At 40.5% G+C, this 19710-nt stretch overlaps 1 protein-coding gene across 1 annotated transcript; it reads right to left on the bottom strand.

The window, feature by feature from the left end:
* Positions 1–18702: 18702 nt before the first annotated feature.
* CFL2 (cofilin 2) lies at positions 18703–19385 on the bottom strand (the record flags this gene model as incomplete). Its single annotated transcript, XM_082000383.1, has 3 exons — positions 19084–19385; positions 18907–18983; positions 18703–18815 (listed from the first exon to the last, which is right to left on the bottom strand). The coding sequence occupies exons 1-3, from the start codon at positions 19341–19343 to the stop codon at positions 18703–18705; spliced, it is 450 nt and encodes a 149-aa protein (XP_081856509.1). The 5' UTR covers positions 19344–19385.
* Between the last annotated feature and the right edge of the window lie 325 nt (positions 19386–19710).

Below are 19710 nucleotides of genomic sequence, written 5' to 3'. Positions count from 1 at the left end.
CAGCAACTGTAACATGTACGGCCAAATCCTGCTGATACCTGTGTGGTGGGTTGACCTTGGTTAGCCACCAGCTGCCCACCAAGCCACTTTATCACTCCCCCTCCTCAGCTGGACAGGGAAGAGAAAATGTAATGAGAAGCTTGTGGGTCGAGATAAGGACGGGGGAGATCAGTCAGCAGTTACCATCACAAGCAAAACAGACTCGGGGAAATTCGTTTAATATACTGCCAATCAAAATCAGAGTAGGATAATGAGAAATAAAACCAAATCTTCACCTAACACCTTCCCCTCACCCCTCCTTTCTTGCTAGGCTCAATTTCACTCCTGATTTCTCTACGACCTCCGCGCTGAGCGCCGCGGGGGACGGGGAATGGGGGTTGTGATCAGTTCTTCACACATTGTTTTCTGCCGCTCCTTCGTCCTCCAGGGTAGGACTCCTCACACTCCTCCCCTGCTCCAGCGTGGGGTCCCTCCCACGGGAGACAGTTCTCCACAAACTTCTCCAACGTGAGTCCTTCCCACCGGCTGCAGTTCTTCATGAACTGCTCCAGCCTGGGTCCCTGCCACGGGGTGCCATCCTTCAGGAACAGGCTGCTCCAGCCTGGGTCCCCCATGGGGTCACAAGTCCTGCCAGCAGCCCTGCTCCAGCCTGGGCTCCTCTCTCTATGGGTCCACAGGTCCTGCCAGGAGCCTGCTCCAACGCGAGCTTCCCACGGGGTCATGGCCTCCTTCGGGCATCCCCCTGCTCCAGCATGGGGTCCTCCACGGGCTGCAGGTGGAGATCTGCTCCACCGTGGAGCTCTGTGATGGAGTGGGGAGGTAGGGGGGCAGCCTGCCTCACCATGGTCTTCATCACAGGCTGCAGGGAAATCTGCTCCAGCACCTGGAGCACCTCCTGCCCCTCGTTCTGCACTGACCTGGCTGTCTGCAGAGTTGTTTTCACATACTCTCACTCCTCTCTCTGGCTGCAAATGCTGTGTGCCGGGTTTTTTCCCCTTCTTAACTCTGTTATCCCAGAGGCGTTACCACCATCACTGATGGGCTCGGCCTTGCCCAGCAGCGGGTCCATCCTGGAGCTGCTGGTATTGGCTCTGTTGGACACAAGGGAAGCTTCTAGCAGCTTCTCACAGAAGCTGCCCCTGTGCCCTCCCGCTGCCAAAACCTTGCCACGCACACCCAATAGAGTGGAATAACATGGGCACCAAAAATTCTTCTATCAGGGCAGTGTTTGACTCCATGCAAAAGGCAGGGGGGACAACGTCCCAGTCATTGCTGCTGAGTTGCCAGGCCTCCCTGTCAGCTCCCTGCCCCTGTGGCAGCCGCTGTACACGTTCACAAAGCAATAGATACCAGGAGCGGAGCAGGGAGCTATGCCTCAGGACTGGTGAGGCACCCTCATCCAGCCCAAGGGAAAAAAAGGGAATAAATTCAGACTCTCCTGTGGGGCGCGTTCCTTGCATTTTGTGCACTAGGGCTGTTAAAGACAGCGTTGGCACTGAAAGTATAAGGACCTGCAGAATGGAGCTACAAAAGAAACACAGACCCTTAATAATCTTTATTTTTGAGAATTATTTCAGGGAGATTACCCACATGAGCAAGACAATCAGGAATGCACCTCCTTCCACTCAGCTCTTCCGCTAGTGCAAATCAATGTTTTTCCATTAAAGTCAATGGAGCTTTGCTGATTGCATGAAGTTAAGATCATTATGTACAATTTATTGGCTCTAGTCATTTGATAATACTGTACAATGGGAAATCTTTTACCTCTGCTTCTTTTATAAAGCACAAAGGACCCATACAGATTCAGATTATTATATTTTGCTCTAGTCCCACGTTCTCAAAAATATTCCTTTTGTTATTTCTCACTTGAGGGGGCAGCTATGACTAAGTGGCTGAACAAAACCTTCAGATTTACCAAACCTGCAATGCCGCTCATTTCCCACCATTTAAGGCAATGCTATTCTTGGAATTCACACTTTGAAATCTCCGCACCCAGAGGATCAGTGCTCTAGGACAAAGGTAGGCACCAGTGTAAAGCCCAATTGCAAATGCACCAAATAAAAGTCTTAGGTTAAATTTTGCCTTTCACATTTCATAGAAGAAGAGTTTCTTTGCTGTATTTGTTACTTTACATCTCAATATAATCACCCAACAGTAGCACTGAAGACCGAGGAGTTCCAGTAACATGTCCTGGCAATGGATTCCCCCTCCAGTCTGGGCTGACCTTTCAGCTCTGGACGTCATGTAATCCTGTCTCCCAGTCATACAGTCACAAAATCAGCTCTGAGCCACAAACAGCTAAGACTTTTTCTTAATCATGACTACTGTATCTTAGAATGTACATTAATTTCTGTTGCATAAAACACCCCAGCGTGCTGTAGTGGTGCAATACTGTATCAAATCCTGCAAGCACAACAGAATTCAGTTACACCAAGTAGGTACCTGTGGGACAAGCTCATGGCAAAGGACAGCAAAAAGTGTCATACCGGTGATTCATTAGGTGATGCTCTTCCCCCTGCAACGGTTCTGAACCAATGCCCTAAGGTACACGGGGCTCTGACTTCCACATGAATCATAAAATGCCTTGGCTGCTCGAGATGTGATTGTGTGACATGCGTGATGAGCTAAAGAAAACAACGAGAGCAAGCAAGGTTCAATCAGGTTCAGGTTCTTTGTTAAATCTGGACATTTTCAGCTCAAGTCCCCTCCTAGCATTCTAGCAATTCTTCTAACCCCCTCCTCTTTGGGTCACCTGCAGTTCACATCTGGTACTGAATCTAAAACACATCAAAGCTGAAATTTATTTTAAGGATGTGCAATGTCACAGCTTAGTCTGAAGTGCTGCCAGCTATTGATTCATATTGGGCAACAAGGCCATCATGTGGGCTCCACAGTAAGGTAACAGCATGCCCCATAGTTGAAAGTTGGCTAAATGATGCTTGTAGAATTTGTGAATGCCACCCCACAATAAAGTTTATAGCTGTTTCATTGTTTTCATATTTCCCCTTTTGTACATTTCTGAGACAGTTTTATAATTATTAACAGAATATTAGAAAGTCACTTAATTTATTCAACTTTTTAGCATTTTTATTTTTTATGAATTGCCAAATATTTGGGGCTTTATTTATTAACAATAAAACTGAGATACTGATCTCTTAATATTAATTTTTAGATATAGTCAGGAAAGGGAATAAGTGAACTACGCAGCTGCCAAAGCATGTACATCTGAGCTGAATAATGATCAGGATTTTATGACACATTTGGAAGGGAAACGTAATAAAAGATAAAGAGGGATATGGAAGTGGGATAAAAATACCCACTTATCTTTGATAAATTATTCTAGACTTGATATATTTATTTGATAAAATGATTTCCTGTTCTTTACAGAGATAGACACTAGACCTAATCTTGCTGGAATCCTGAATGTATTTTGTATAACATTACTTAAGATGAAAATCAAGACTAACATATGAACTCTAAAGCATATAAGAAACTGACCAAAGAGGGGGAATTATTAATGGCGTTTCCTAGATTCACTCTGGGAAGAATCTTATTTAATCTTCTCATTAATGACCTGGGCAAAATAAATAGGAAATAAATGAGCTAATGAAATCTGCTGACAACACAAAACTGGAAGGTACTACTGGTACAGAAGAGGACTGGAGTATCATGCAGGAAGACCATCATGACCATGAGGACTGCAAAAACAGAAATAGGGTGGAATTTAGTAGTCTCTAATGCAAAGTGATGATCTTAGGGGCCAAAAGAAATTTCTGTAAGCATGAGGAAAGAGCAGAGGAGGAGAAAGAAGTAGATGTATCAATCACATGATATATATCAGATTTTGATGGAAGAAGGCATAGGATCCTGCGATGCAGAGACAGCAATGCATTAATGTCTTCATAACATGTAGTGATAAGGCCTGGACAAACATGTTCAGGAAAGACAGATTCAAACTGGACCAGGTACCAAGAGGTGCTGCTAGGACAATTAAGGGGATGAAGAATGCTATTTTACCAGAAATATCTTAGTGTGAACAAATAAAAGAAGATAATATAACATCAGAGGATTAAAAAAGGGAAAGGAGAGGCTATTCAAAGTAAAGAACAATTCAGGTAGAAAATAAAATGCCCAAGTATATATTTAGGCTAGAATTAAAATAAGGTTTAAAAACATTAAAGCAGGATTCTGGAACATCATCTCCACTGTAGTAGTAGAAAGAAAAAAAAAATTAAGGTGAACTTGCTAAATTTGAGGAAAAAAAAGGGGGACAGGAGGGCTATATGGCTTGATAGCTGGCAATACCAAGCAGTTGGAATGAAAGCCCCATTGGATGGCATCAGGTTCTCCATTCCCTATCAGCTAGATTTGCATAGAAAAATGATGTGCAAACTTTCACGTGCACAACATGGAGTCCTGACCCATACCACATCTGCTTAGTGCAGGTTTGGAGCTCTGTGATCAGACTCACAGACATTTCAGGTGCCGTGGAACATCATATGGCCAGAATATGGGTAGGGGAAGTCTCTGTTCCTTTGGCTGTGGCAGCCCGGCGCTGCAGCAATGCAGAAGACCAAACAATTCCCACGGGAATTGGGAAGCAATTGGGAAGAAGTGAACAAAATAGCTTTGACCTGCTCAGTGAATCCACTCTGCAAGCCCTGGCAACAAGGGTAGTGTTTATTTGCAGCAGGAACCGATTTTTATAGAAGTAGCTTACAGGGACACCTCTCTCACTTCCCAGACTGTGAGTGCGTGGAAATACTTCTTGGCATCTCGTCATTGGAGCTTAGGCTGAAAAAAAAACATTCACCTCTGATCACAGTGATTGAGTGATGATTTCTGGAGGAAGTAAATTAAACACACAGTGATGTTATGCCATAAAAATAAAGAAATAATTCTTCTGACAGCTGAATCTGATTCTGCAAGAAAACCCACCAGGCTTATTAAAGAGAAGTACTAAACAGACCAATAACATGAGTAAGGCACGAGTTAGATGTGGAGATGTTCATGTTATAATCTCTAAGAACTGAATCTATGAAGTGCAAATTGAGCTGGACGTGATGATACATTGAATATAGAATCTTTGGGTTCGAAGGGACCTTCAAAGGTCATCTAGTCCAACCCCTCTGCAGTGAGAAGGGACATCTTCCATTAGACCAGGTTGCTCACCCTGACCTGGAAAGTTTCCAGGGTTGGGGCATCTACCACCTCTCTGGGCAACCTGTGCGAGGGTTTCACCACCTGCCTTCTGAAAAATGTCTTCCTTATATCTAGTCTAAGTTTGCTCTCTGTTAGGTAAAAACCCTTACCCCTTGTCCTGTTGCAACAGGCCCTGCTAAAAAGTCTGTCCCCGTCTTATAAGCCCCCTTTAAGGTCTGGAAGGCTGCAATAAGGTCTCCCCAGAGCCTTCTCTTCTCCAGGCTGAACAACCCCAACTCTCTCAGCCTGTCCTCAGAGGAGAGGTGTTCCATCCCTCTGATGATGTTTGTGGCCCTCGTCTGGATCATATCCAACAGGTTCATGTCTTTCCTGTGCTGAGGGCTCCGGAGCTGGATGCAGGACTCCAGGTGGGGTCTCACCAGAGCAGAGTAGAGGAGCAGAATCACCTCCCTCGACCTGCTGGCCACGCTGCTTTGGATGCAGCCCAGGATACGGTTGGCCTTCTGGGCTGTGAGCACACATTGCTGGCTCATGTCCACCTTTTCATCCACCAGTACCCCCAAGTCCTTCTCGGCAGAGCTGCTCTCAATCCCTTCATCCTCCAGCCTAGACTGATATGGGGGGTTGCTCTGACCCAGGTGCAGGACCCTGCACTTGGCCTTGTTGAACCTCATAAGGTTCATACAGACCCATTCCTTGAGCTTGTCCAGGTCCCTCTGGATGGCATCCCATCCCTCAGGAGTGTCAGCCACACAACTCGGCTTGGTGTCGTCTACAAACTTGCTGAGGGTGCACTCAATCCTACTATGTCATTGATGAAGATATTAAAAGAGTACTGGTCCCAGTACAGACCCCTGAGGGACACCACTCATCACAGATCTCCATCTGGACATTGATCCATTGACCACTACCCTCTGGATGTGACCATCCATCCAATTCCTCAGCCATCAACCAGTCCACCCATAAAATCCATATCTCTCCAATTTAGAGAGAAGGCTGTTGTGGGGGACCATCACCACCACAATGATACCGACATTACCATGTCTGATTTCTAGATGTCTGTTCCCTAATCACTAACTAGTGACTTCTTCATACAAAACATTTGTAAATTTCTGGAGGCAGAAAGAACAAAGGCAAAGACCCTAACCAGTAACAAGTGTCCTTCAAGATGTAAAGTTCTTCTGCATTCAGTATGAGCATGACATTTCTACCTTGGCAGTGTCAAAGGATGAGTCTTGACCATGAGGCCAGGCTGACACACAGGAATACCAGTGAAATCCCTAAACTGCAGTCCAAAGAGACACTGAAGTTCACAGACCTGGTTAGGGCACTAACATGTGACTTAGAACCATAACTAGTCAAGAGAGAGGTGAATTCAGGTTTCTTCCATAATGAGTGGATTTTCTAGTGTTTTTTCTTATGGTTTTGTATAAAAAATGCAGGGCCCTCATCCATTTTCTAATTAATATGGCAACAAGACTGGGCTGTGCAATATTTGTGCTGAATCCAGTGCTGTCAGTGTATGCCAGTCACATGTAAAGTACCCTTACTACACTGGGCCACTGGAGAGACTCAGACAAGAGAGCACAGCTTCTGCCTTACAAATGGGCCTTGGTGTCAATGCTGTTTTCTGAACTTAAATTCACAAAAATGAGGTGTGCTTCTGTGCACATACAGAACACAAGGGTACAGCACATGGGTGCTGATCCAAAAAGGTCATAATAGATATAAATGGCCACATAGTAAACCAGCAGCATTTATCGTTGCATTTTATCCATTTAAAAAGTGAGCTGTATTAGGTTAAATTAATCATGCATAATTAAAATAACCTTTTGATTAAAAGAATCACGGCTGCATTTCATGTATGTATTGAGACTCATCACATTTCAGTCTGGACTGTATCATCCTTGTTGTCTAAAGCTGCAAATCTGTGATAATGCTCTGAAATATGCATAACGCTGGTAAAATATTTGTCTTCATCTACTGTACACCCAGAGCATTCCCCTGCTGCCATTAACATCACACCATACTGTTCGAATGATTCCCGACACTAATGAACTGGTAATAAGCATTTCTAACTTCCATTGATTTTAATAGAGCTACCCCTGATTATGCCTGGATTACATCAATCCTGACAAAAAAAACCCAACTTCATATATATTTAGCACATGCGTGCACCGGTTGAATTCCAAATACGCATCAGGTGAGGTATTTTGCCTATTATTCTTGTTTTCTACCTAGCCTGTAGTAAACTCACAATTTACTTTTCCACTCAAAACACCACTAGATACAATTCACCTAGAATGCTGCCAGAAAGCTGAAGTCAAGCAAACAAAGTTTGTCTCGCTAACTAAATGAACAAAGCAAAGCACAAACTCTCTGGAAGCGCTGGCCCTTGGGTATTCAAAGGTCCATGATGTGCTGCACGTGGAGCATGCTTGCCTACACCCGTAGGAATACTATGGCATGGCAGGACTCCCAGTCTCTGAAAAGCTTGTAGTCAGAACTTCAGAATTTGAGGAATTCGAGTTAATTCATATCACGGATCTTCATGGGGGAAGGGTGGCCAGAACACTGTTAAAAGGAGCAAAGAGAGGAAGCAAGAGCTGGAATCAGGCATGCACGTCTGATGTAGTGTAACTCCAAGTTTCACCTTAAGTTAAACATTAAAATGCCTTTACATGTCTTGTGCGGCATTATCAGGAGCTGAGATTTGATGGACCGAATTTCACCACTGCTGTATATACGTACAGGAGTCAGAGTACTGAAGAATATGCCGTTTAAAGTACGTACATGACAAGAAGCTGAGATGCAAGTGATTACCGGGCTTTCCAGATTTTTGCCTGAGATTTGCCAGCAGAGACACGTATGACTATGTCAGAATCATTCGCTACCTACCAGAGACCCAAACACCCGATGCTTCTGATCTGTGTTAAATATATTGTGCGTGTACGTATCTGCTGTGTAATATATGGACAGAGAACGTCCAATTCTTCTCGTAAGAGCTGGAATTCGTGTACAAAATGTAGGCAGTACAATAGCCCGGCGGTGTCTGGAAACACACAGAGCAACACGCGGGAGCGCGGCGGCCGTCATGAGCACAAAGTAAGTTCAGCTCCTCCACAGACACCCTGTATACCATTTACTGAACTACCAAGACCCAGGCAGCTCTCAGAAACATCTCAAACATTTCAGGCATTGTGCCTTCCTAAACAAGCAAAAAAATAACCCTTCCAAAATAAGTGAGAAGTGTAGGTTCTTAAATTCAGTGCCTGGTCAGGCAGATATAAGCACCAGCAGAAAGGAGGGGAAGCATTCAGCCCAGCTTCTGCAGGAACTCCCCTCTCATCCCACACGTGTCATTAGATCGCCTTCGCTATGCTGTCGAACAGCACCCTCAGATGGCCCTATTTCATATATCTCTTCATCAGACTTCTTTTTTCTTTTTAAGATCAGGAAAAGGAAATAAATTCTCACGGCAGTGCTGTCAGTTTCTAGTGCTTGTGACTGCTGAGAAAAGCCCAAGGAGATAAAAAAGTGTAATACAAGCTTTCAGAAAAAGCAGCAGATGAAAACTCTTAAAAGTTATTATATTAATATAAACTTCTGATTATACAAAAGGCTACTTCATGATTTATTGAATCTTTTAAACACGTAAGGTTGTAATATGGCCTTTAATCCTTGCCCCAGTTTTCTATACATTTTATAATACTGAGATTTTCTTGATCTTACTATGAAGCAGTGCATTTGACTATGAACCAATGAGCTGTGCAATTAACTTCCAGGTTTCTGTGTTGATATACAGTTTATTTCACACTATTTCTACAGCTTCAGTTCTCAGTATGCCATAAATTCAGGCATCCATGGCATCTCCCCACACTCTAAGTACTTACCATTCTTGTGGAAGTCAACAGCTGAAACCAGATGCTTTAATGATTGCAAAAAAGGACAGTTCAGGCTTCTGGCACTGAGGAAAGCATAAAATAACCCAATACGGCAATTCCCCATCTAAATGGTGGAGTCTGGATTTCAGAGTTAAAACCTGTGGACAGAATGGAACTGTTCAAATATCTCAAGAGCTTATTTCAAACTGTTTACTACTGTGGTAAACTGTAGCCAAGTTTATTCTTTGAACAATTTCTTCATAAGGTTACATTTTTTTAACAAGAGAAACTTGTGATGCTAATAACATATCCAAGGCCATCCTATTTTGTAGAGCTATTTCACTTATTTGCGAGACTTCTTCCTGTAAGGCCATAATTGCATCCAGAGTTTTATTTTCTATGCTGTCTAATTCAGCTGAAATGTTTACGATTGCTTTCTCCAATTCACTAACTCCCAACCAGGGGATAAACCATCTAACAAAGGAATTAAACCCTGTTGGTCCTCCTATCAATGGATTGCTTCTTTTATGTATTTTCATATAAGACCTGACCCAAAAATTCTTATCTAGCCGATTCATTACAGTGATGTTAGGAACCAAAACATTGAGTTTTCTTCTTGTTTGCTCTGTGTTTATGATAAAGACTAAAGCACACTGCTAATATGAGAGAACGGGACCAGAGGAGAATCGGAGCTAGCAGGGAGCAAAAAGGGTGGTGGCGAGAGGAGGTGAAACTGGGGTAATGGGGAGAAAGGGGAAGATTAGAGGGAGCAGGTGAGCAATTTCTGCCAGAGGTGGGGAAAACGCTTTGGAGGGGAAGGTTCACAGAGGGAATGGCTCAATTTTGTCATTTTCCTCTTTAAGGAAGCAAAGACACAGCGGGACACCTAAACCTGTTCAAAGGCAACAAAATGTTACTGGCCGTGAAAATGACAAATCCTGATCTGAGAATATTTTTTATTGCTTTTGCTTACAGCATGACCTGTAACTTCACTACCATTAAATGCATTTAATGTCAGTGACAACAGAGACTAGGTCACCACAACACCCTTCCTATGCACTCTTTCATACTGTGCCCCACAGATGGAAAAGCAAGCCTGATAACTTTATGCAATTCCCCAAAATAGATTAAGTGAACCGGTTGCTTCTATAACATTCACTTTAATTTTCAGCCCCGTAAGAGACATTGAAGAACTACATTTCCACGAGTTATGAATCATCTTTCTAAAAAAAAAAAAAAAACAGACGTATGTGAAAACATTGAAACATTCATCACAGGTATAAATATTCTATTCTGTATTTATCTGGAGAGCTCCAAGTTTATAACAATGGAAAATTATCTCAGACTAATATAAAGTAGCTAGAATATTCATCTCTCAAATGCTGGTGCAAGGTTGAGGAGATTGTCTATGACTATTTCAGGATTAAGCACTGCAGTAGTAATCTCATTCCCACTGCGGGCTCCTAAATACTCTCAGCAAACCCATTCCTCCCTTTTCCTTAACTGTGATCCCACCCCTGTAGAAAGAAATAGCTCCATAAAACCGGGCAAAGCAAACAGTTGACTCTTTCCTACAGTTACTGTATATTTTATACACATAATACCCCCTTCCTCTGATAACAATTTAAAGCAGTCCACATTAGACTGAAACACGAGGCAGTGTGGGGAAAGTGAGAACACCAAAACCAAGTAACTAACGAAACAGAAAGAACAGAACTTCATGGGCAACTTATGGCATAAAAAAAATTTGTTAGCAGAGAAAAATACAAGCTTTAAAATGTTACTAACTTTTTCCCCCTGAATATGCCCTCTGGTAATTAAAAGTTTTCATCTCGTAGCTCAAAAACACGTGCATGTTCATGTTAATACTGTAAAACATGACTTACAAAAATCCTATATTCTTGTCCGTTAACCACTGGATCTGATCCAAACACTATTTTAAAAAGAAACTGAGAGAATCTGTATTTGCACACAAGATGCTGATGCAAAAAGAAATAACTCTTCTCATCTTCCCAGAGGTTGCTAGTTCAGCGGAAAGACTGGTTCATTAACACCATTTCTAAACAAACAAACAAAAAAAAAAAAAAAAAAGAGAAGAGGTAAAAGCAGGAAATTCCAGGTTGCTGAAATATCTAGACAAGTAATATTTAAAGCACAAATGTGAAAATATATTATTCCATTTCCTGGATATTGATTAGTAAGCCTTTGGAAAAATCTTATCCTCACTATTTTCCAGAGAAAACAGCTGTTAAATTAAAGTAATATTCTGAATTACTGTCAGTGTTAAATGTATTTTTATGTATTTTTATGACTTTGTGCACATAAACACAGAGCCACGTGGCTCTTGAATCTGGTGTGCACAAAGCTATTACTGGAAATATCTCAACTTTGTATTTCACTATTAGAGCAACAGCCGTCCTCGCGTTCCTGAGGATGTCTCGAGCTATCAGTCACTCTGACTCCTGAAGTAGGGTAGCGCAGCAATGTACAGTTCCTGAAAGAGAAATTCTAGAGTAGGCATAGCCTCGTGACGTTACAGAGATGCGCCAGACACCCAGGCTCTCACCGCAGCTCTTTTCTGGAGACTACCAAGATGGCCACACAACTGAAGTTCGACAAGATCACATTTTGTACCTGCTACAACAGCCACAATAGCTGAAAACAATTATGATGCCCGCATGTAATTCCAGTGCTGTGTTGTGGCCTTATGCTGCACAGTGCTGCGAGAGGCAATCTTTTCTCCCTTCTGGTAATGAAGGAAAAAATAAAATTCATAGCTGAGATGGTTGACTGTATTACATAAGATAAAGCTGTAACTGCAGTCTATCCACCCTATTCAGAATGAAAAAGGAGGTGAAATGCTTTAAACATTGATGCCACAGTAACCTCAGTATATCCCAGGATAGGAAATTTATCCAGCTATGCAAGAAAGCAAAGCAAACTGCTCTATGTGAATGTTCCAACATTTCTTCAAACCTATCACGAAGGTCTATGGCAGCTGTTCAGTCAGGAGCCCACTGGAAGACCACTCGACTTCTCAGGGAGTTGTCATCCTCCTTGCAAAACTGAGACCAGGCTATAGAAACACGATAGATTTAAATTATTACTAATTTTGATGATGATGATGACTTTTAAATGTTGTTTATGCTGTGTTGTGAGCATTATATTGGCAATGCTGAACTCCAGGCAGTTAAAATTTAATGGAGTTGAAGTGACTAAATTAAAATAATAATGAGACCAAAGCAACTACCAGAATTATTGAAAGGTTATATATCTAAATATAACTTGTCCTGAAGATACTGCCAACCATTGCACCCGTCAAAGTAAATCTATAAAACCGGCTAGAATCAACGCCAGGTGTTTTTGTCAGAACAGGTAAAAAAAAAAAAAATTTAAACAGTGGCTATCGCTGTGACCTCGATAGCTGTTTCACTCAGCCTTACCGGTGAACGAGGCGTTCAGCCAGCTTGTAAAGTCTTTATCTGAGAAAAATTAAGACATTCTTTTCTATTTCCACAAGTTTTCTGGGTTGGGCTGTTGCACACAAGCCTGAATGGGCTGACGTTCTCATCAGAATAACCCAATGGTCAGAGATGGCACGCAGGGCCAAACACGTTCAGTGGCCACGTAGGCTAATGCCGTGCATTTGTTTCCTACGGGCATTCTACAAGATGCCTTTCTACTTTAGTCACGCAGAATAAATATTGTTTAGGAATTCTGGTTACGTGGAAGGAGAGTTCTGGGAACCGATTTTGAAGCACGGATGCAGAGAAATAATGCAGCACTACAAAGGGAATTCACCAACGCAGAAGAATAAAAACCTTCAGGTGACAGATTCTGCATCAGTATAGTTGACAAAGATCTAAAATTATGCTACTGCTTCTTCAAAGAATTTATGCAGGCAATGAATTCTGTGGACCGGGAAGTGTTTCATCTCTAAGTCATGCTTAAATAACAGGGCTCAGACTCTAAACTACGACCATAAATTACATTTGTCACTTGCAGTCACCTAATTAAGAACTACACCAGATCACCCTCACCCCCAACGTAATAATTATTGTAAAAAATACACATTTTTAAAGGGTGGTTCAAATGCAGCTTAGGCGCACCACCTGTATGATATCACTAACCAAAAGCCCCATTATAGCATGGCTTCATATTTATAGGAGTAAAACAAATTTCGCCGATTCAGAGCTGTGTGTTCACATTTCATTGCTTAAAAGCACCCAGACAGTTGAAGACTGTGGAACCAGTATGTTCAGGCAGAGCAGAAGATAAGCTAAGCTCAGTCTTTACAGCTGCAAGCTCCTGCTGAAACTAAAAGGAAACAAATCCTGTGCTGTAACCCTCATTTTCCCCTCTCGGATGTACAGGTCTCTACGAAAAGCTGCTGCTTCTAAACCTTCCTCTGCTTCTCTGCACCTTGTTTGCTTACATGGACATTCAATTTTCTGTTGAAACAGCTAAAATGGAAGAAAAGCTTAGTTCTCACGTTAGCCTTAATAGAAGGTCAGAGATGAAAGCAGTGCTGCCACTAAGAGGAGGCAGACACAAATAAGGCTCTCTGAACCGGTTCGCAAAATCACATATCTTTTTTTTTTTTTTTCCCAAGCCAATGCATTCCCTGCAGCCGTGCTCACCGGTGAGTGACTGATGCTGTTAACTTTCTGCATAATAGAAAAGCTTTTGAGGAGCATAATATTACAGCATTTAGTTTTTCTAAATCAAATCCCTACAATCACCGACAAGAGAGCGGGGTGAGAAATAGATACTAAAAGGTACAAGCGGAGATTGTCCGCAAAGCTTTACAGAAGATGGTGGGCAGATGGCAGGGATTTGCAGTGACACAGCTGTTTTTAAAAATAAAGAGGTGGAAGAGGAGAGGGCATGATTACAGCTACACACACATTCCTAAGCCTGTTCACACAAGGATAAAAATTAAGCTAACAGTAGGAAATTGAAGTCAGTATATTTATCATCTGAATTGACATTTAGAAACTTTTTAAAAACAGCAGCAGCACCTTCAAGTTTCTTTTCCAATCATTAGCTAAGTAACTACAAAGTAAAGCGGACAACAGAACCATTAACCTACAATGAGATATTAAAAAGACAATGTCAAAATTACTTTCAGTGCCTCCAAACAGCACACATTTTTGCTGTAAGCCTTAAAATATAAAAAGAAAATCCTATCATATCATCAAATAAACAACATAAATTATGTTACCTGTTTGAATTTCCTAGGAAGAGCTTTAATTTTTCACTTTTGGGCTTTTTTCAGGTATTCTTAGTAGACGATACAGATAAGCAATGCAAGGCATAGCAAGATGTGTAGGGGTTATTGTAGATTCAAATGGCATGGGGGGTGAAGCAGAGAAATGCCCAAATTCAACAAGGTACCAAGCACTAGATATTAATGCAGTAAGAATAGAACATTTTTTTAACTAAGCAGTAATTTGTATAAAGTTATTTAATTTCATAGAGACCTTTTACTCATTCTTAACACATATCCCCATATTTGTCTCCTACAGCCACATAGAGAGCTTGTTACATAAACACTAAAAAAGATTGTTCATCTACAGCGTAGAAGCCTGTCTTCTCCAGAGAATCCAATGAAGCTGTTTCTTGATGGCTTTTTTTCCAAAATTAACATGTTTCCAGTTAAGCAATTCCTAGATCCAAGAAATTTGACATTAACAGGAAAGATACCACTGATACCAAAATGATGATCTTCTGATCATTCTTCATGGAGCCACCTTTATTCACACTGCATCAGATCACTTTCTTCCGAGTATTAAAAATGACTTGCCAGTATAAACGTACTTTTTGCTACCTTTTAAAAAAATAATAAATCTAATTTTCTAAACATATGAGCTAGCACCCAACACAAGAAAAAGGTTATCCAGCAGCAACCCACTAAAAACTTCTTTACACCTATCCCCAGAGCCACAGGTGCTGGCTTTTGCTACAGCCGGGTATTGAACTGAATGGGCTGTAGGTGAAACCTGTTACAAAAACGCAGATATTCCACGTATTTACTCCACGATCCCTCCTTTCAGTGCCTGGGCTGCTCCAAAGACAACAGCAAAGTGATTAGGGCAGATACTGCCTAGCACACAAACGTACTCAACATCTGAAGACATTTAAATTAATTTTATTTATACCAGGTTTTCAAAATCAGAAATATTTCAAAGAAATTCCATACTTATAGACAGGTGCTACATTGATGATCTCTCATCCACCGTTAGTGCTGTGTCTTCACTCTACAATCGTTAACTTGCAACCACAAACTAAGGGGAACTTACAGAAGCTTATAAAAAATAGGCAGACATGAAAGTTTGGTTTATACTGGAATTGGCATACGAGAGTAAAGCTTATTATCAAATGGTGGCAATTGCTGTATTCTATCACTCGTTCTGAGGGAATGGTACAGCAGAAAAACTCTTCCACTTCGAGAAGCACTTTGGGTTTTAACTGAACATACTCAAAATCAATTTCAAGATCTGACTAGGAGTGATTCTTACACTCAATGGACTTTTTATACTCAAGTCCATATAAATTTAAGCTTTGCATTTCTAAAATCACCACAAGCATAAACCTCACCTACTCACACTAGTCTTGGACTGATTTCCCTTTTCAGAGAAATCAAACCTGTATGTCTATACCTCTTCCAGGATTTACCAAATCAAACAAAACAACTGCTGGTTTTTAAGTCTTTTTTTAGAAGAAAAATGCCATTTCTGCACAAGCTACTCTCATGAAAATTTTATTTAACATTTCTTTATCAATAAAATAACTGAAGCCAAGATACCCAAAAGTCATGTCTACACGGAGATACACAGAAGATATTCAACTTGAGAGGATTTTCCTCCACTTCTCGATCACAATGAGGCCCTCACCATTTTACATAATGACAGAAAACAACAGCTGACAAACCATTTTGGAACAGATGCCAGCTGTCTCTCATTTGTTTTACAATTCAAACAGTAACAGTTCTGTAGCACTTTATTGGGGGTTTTTTGTTTGTTTGTTTTTTTTAAAACAAGCCATCTAAATTGGACCTCACATCAGTCAGTCATTTCAAAAACAAACTGAAGGCAGGATGATCCTTTTGGATCCAAAACTTGTTTCGGGAGAAATCTTACATAAATACAGTTTGTGCTTCAATTTTGTATCTACTTGGACTGAGTGAATATACAATATACACTTAAGCTACGTTTGTTTGTTTGCTTTTAAAAAAAAGTAACCTTTAATATTCAACTTAGAAGCCACAGACATCTTTCCAGACTGTTTGCAGCAGCAACAAACAATAAATTTAAACACAGTACTGCTTAAAAAAGTTTACTGTCAAAAATGAAATTCAAACGGTTTATTAAAATTTAACATTTTCATTTTGGCTTTTTCCAAAGAAACCATTTATATCTTGTGAAAATTATTTAAGAGTATTTAATTATACTGTACTGAATTCAAACATAAAGCACAAAGTAGATCTTTACATTAAACTGGGCTTTGCACACAATGTGAATAATCAGAAATAAAGAGACTATTTTGAGGAGAAAAAAAAAAGATTTTATCTAGACAACATGCATACCATCAGTTACTTCTCAACCTTAAAAGGTACCTGAAAGGAGAGTTTTGTAGAACAAAACAAAGACTCATTAATACACTTAGTAAGTCAGTGGTCATCATGCCTTTTTAATTCTAGTAAAGTTTAGTCTACATAGAACAGCTAACACAATGAGGTGTGCAAGTCATAGGGATAGCCAGAAGCCTGAAACAAAGTCTTAAAGTTCTACAGGACAAGAAAGCCTAAACACAGTACCACTAGGTTATTTAAACTATTAAAAAAAAAAAAAAAGGAAAAAAAAAGATTTTTTACGATTATCCACTTCCTTGTTGAGAAAGGGTTATGGACTGAATATAAAGGGCCCGAGCTGAAAAGCTCCACAGTTCTACTCTAACAACTTTTTAAAATAAGGTAATGATAATGAGCATTCCTTCTAGCAGCATGTACAGTTCAGCTGCGAGTGGCTGCCTAACAGCGCTCCTTTATGCATACCAGGAGAATCATGTCCAGTTTTGCCATTTGTGGATAACGATGACAAGATACAAAAGCATGTGTTTGCCATAAATAGCTCTGGCTAACGGAGGATTGCTCACACAGAGCAGATCAAATTCTCTATAAGGACAGCATTATCTGGCTCCCAGCCAAAACACGTCCCCGACGCAAGCCTTGGTAGTGGCAAACACTTTTCCAGTTCTATTTACATAGAAGCTAACAAGTAGAACGGTTCATTTAGGCTATTTCTTGTACCAAGTCCATCTTAACTGCAACACTCGAGAAACAAAAATTATTTACCAGATTCATATTTGCATATCATATAACTGTCACTACACATCATCCTACCAACAAAAAAAAAAAAACAAAACAAAAACAAAACCGACAGTGAGCTGTAAGATTTCGTGCAAGGTTTTACTCTGACACGTAGAACTTTAAGAACATTCAGGTACGAGACACACTGCGTGGTTAATTTGTGTTTTTTACATTTCTGACACAAGTGTTTCATGGAACTAATAGTCTCTAGTAGTGGTAGCTTCTTTAACGGTAAACTAGGATCAGGTCCTTTATCGAATGATCAGAACAGAGCCACAAAGTATTGTAAAGGAGTGCCTAAATCATGATTAGGAATGAAAAACTTGCATTATTTAAGATGAGATTAATGATCGTTTGTCTTTACAATACTTTCCACAGAAGTTATTTGAAATATGCTTAAATTAAACATACTTAAAAATTGTATTTTCCAATGAAAACAAGGCAACATTCTGTAATATGCCACAAGTTTTATTGCAACGTGGCCAGTTTTTGATCTCAAAGAACAATGTTCCATTTAAGGCTCTTTTTAATACAGAAATTGCCACCATGACTGCTGTTTTACAAAACTTTAGTGTTTCAAGACTCACATGGTAAACAGATAACTTCTACTCCTGTTCAGTAGTGTACATTCAATGGAAAACAAAAGGCATCGTAACAGCTACTTCGTTTATAAAGATATGCATGTAACAGGAATGAAACTGAGGTACTACAGTAACTTGATGACACGGTTACAGCAACTTAATTGGCATTCCTTTGGGGGGGGCGCAGGTCAAACATATTACAAAAAAGTGCTTTAAATGCATAGTGTTGTGTGCTGCCATGTCACAAAAATAGGCTTGTCAAGGCAGGTGAGGTGTATGAATGCACAAGAGCCTCATGGAACTGCAATCAAGTGCAACTGTAAGTAATACTGTATAGAGTCTACCATCAGACCAGTGGACAATACTTTCAAGGCATTCAATTAGCTTACCCTTTGCTGTCTGCTAGACTATTCACATTAACTATCACATTCATTGTACATGTTGCAAGGAACGCCTGCAACGTCAGTTTTGGCTAAGAGTATGACGTGAAAGCATTCCTTGGATCCTACGTAAAACTACCAGGATTAAACAGTCTAATGGCAATCACTGGTAGACTGCTTAACAATGACATCTCCTTCAGGGGCATTAGGGAAAGGACTTATTTTTTTGAGAAGGAAAGGGGACAGGGAGACTAATACTATTCCAATTGAACGAGCTGCAGAAATGGAAGCTCCTTAGATCCAGATGGCACTTGTCTGTCTTTTTATAAGGGTTTTCCTTCAAGTGAAACTACCACGTTGCCTCCCAATTTCTCTCCAAGTGTTGAACGGTCCTTAATATCATCCAAACCATTTACTTGCCACTCATGTTTAATACCTGAAAGACAGACGGACAACAGTGTACTTGTGAGAACCTCAACATCTAAACAGCATTATAATTAATGTGCAAAACATTTTTAGGACTGTACCTGTAAATTTCTTTTTAATGGCATCTTTAGAGCTTGCGTAGATCATCTTGCTTTTTAAAGGTGCACTTTCAGGAGCCCTTTAAAGGAAAGAGGAAAACCACAACAAAACAGTTATTCAGTCATCCAGTGTTAACTCCAGAATATTCAATTTTAGCAGCAAGCTTTTCTTTTACACACCAGAATATAAATACCAGGTCTTCTTTCTTAGATTCCTTTGTCTCATATGTGGCATCATACAAAGCGTATCGGCAATCATTCAAAGGTAGCAACTTCACAAAGGCTGTATAAGGGTCCTCCACAGTATCTCCAATGTCACCAACCAGTATCTGCTTTGACTCCTCTACAATTATTTGTTTTTTGTCATCACTTAAGCAGAAGAGAACGGCTTTCTTTCTTTTTTTAATCTCCTCTGGGGTTGAAGATTTCCTTACTTTCATGTCATTAAACACCTTTATGACTTCATCATTCACTGTTACTCCAGAAGCCTGTAAAATGAGATCAAAGGAATAATTTAAACAGCAAAAATCAACATTTGCTAGAAAAGATGATAGCCCACAGTGCTAGATAAAGAAGTCTGCCTGCCCCTGTAACAATAAAAATACTATACTCAACCTGAACACACTAGGAATTTGGTAATCTTTGCAGGACTGGAGCAGAAGATATAAAGGAGGTGTAAATTCTGTACTCTCCTGTTGCAGATCTCAGCATCTTCAGCTGTGATTCTGGATAGCAGCTTTATACAACTAGGCACACAACTATACTACTCAAGCAGTTTTCCATTACCTTATCATATATTTTGCTTAT

Source organism: Phaethon aethereus (genome assembly GCF_964289735.1).
Source record: "Phaethon aethereus genome assembly, chromosome: 5".
NCBI classification, from domain to species: Eukaryota; Metazoa; Chordata; class Aves; order Phaethontiformes; family Phaethontidae; genus Phaethon; species Phaethon aethereus.
Note: the sequence above shows the minus strand (reverse complement) of the source record. Positions and strands in the feature narration are given on the sequence as shown.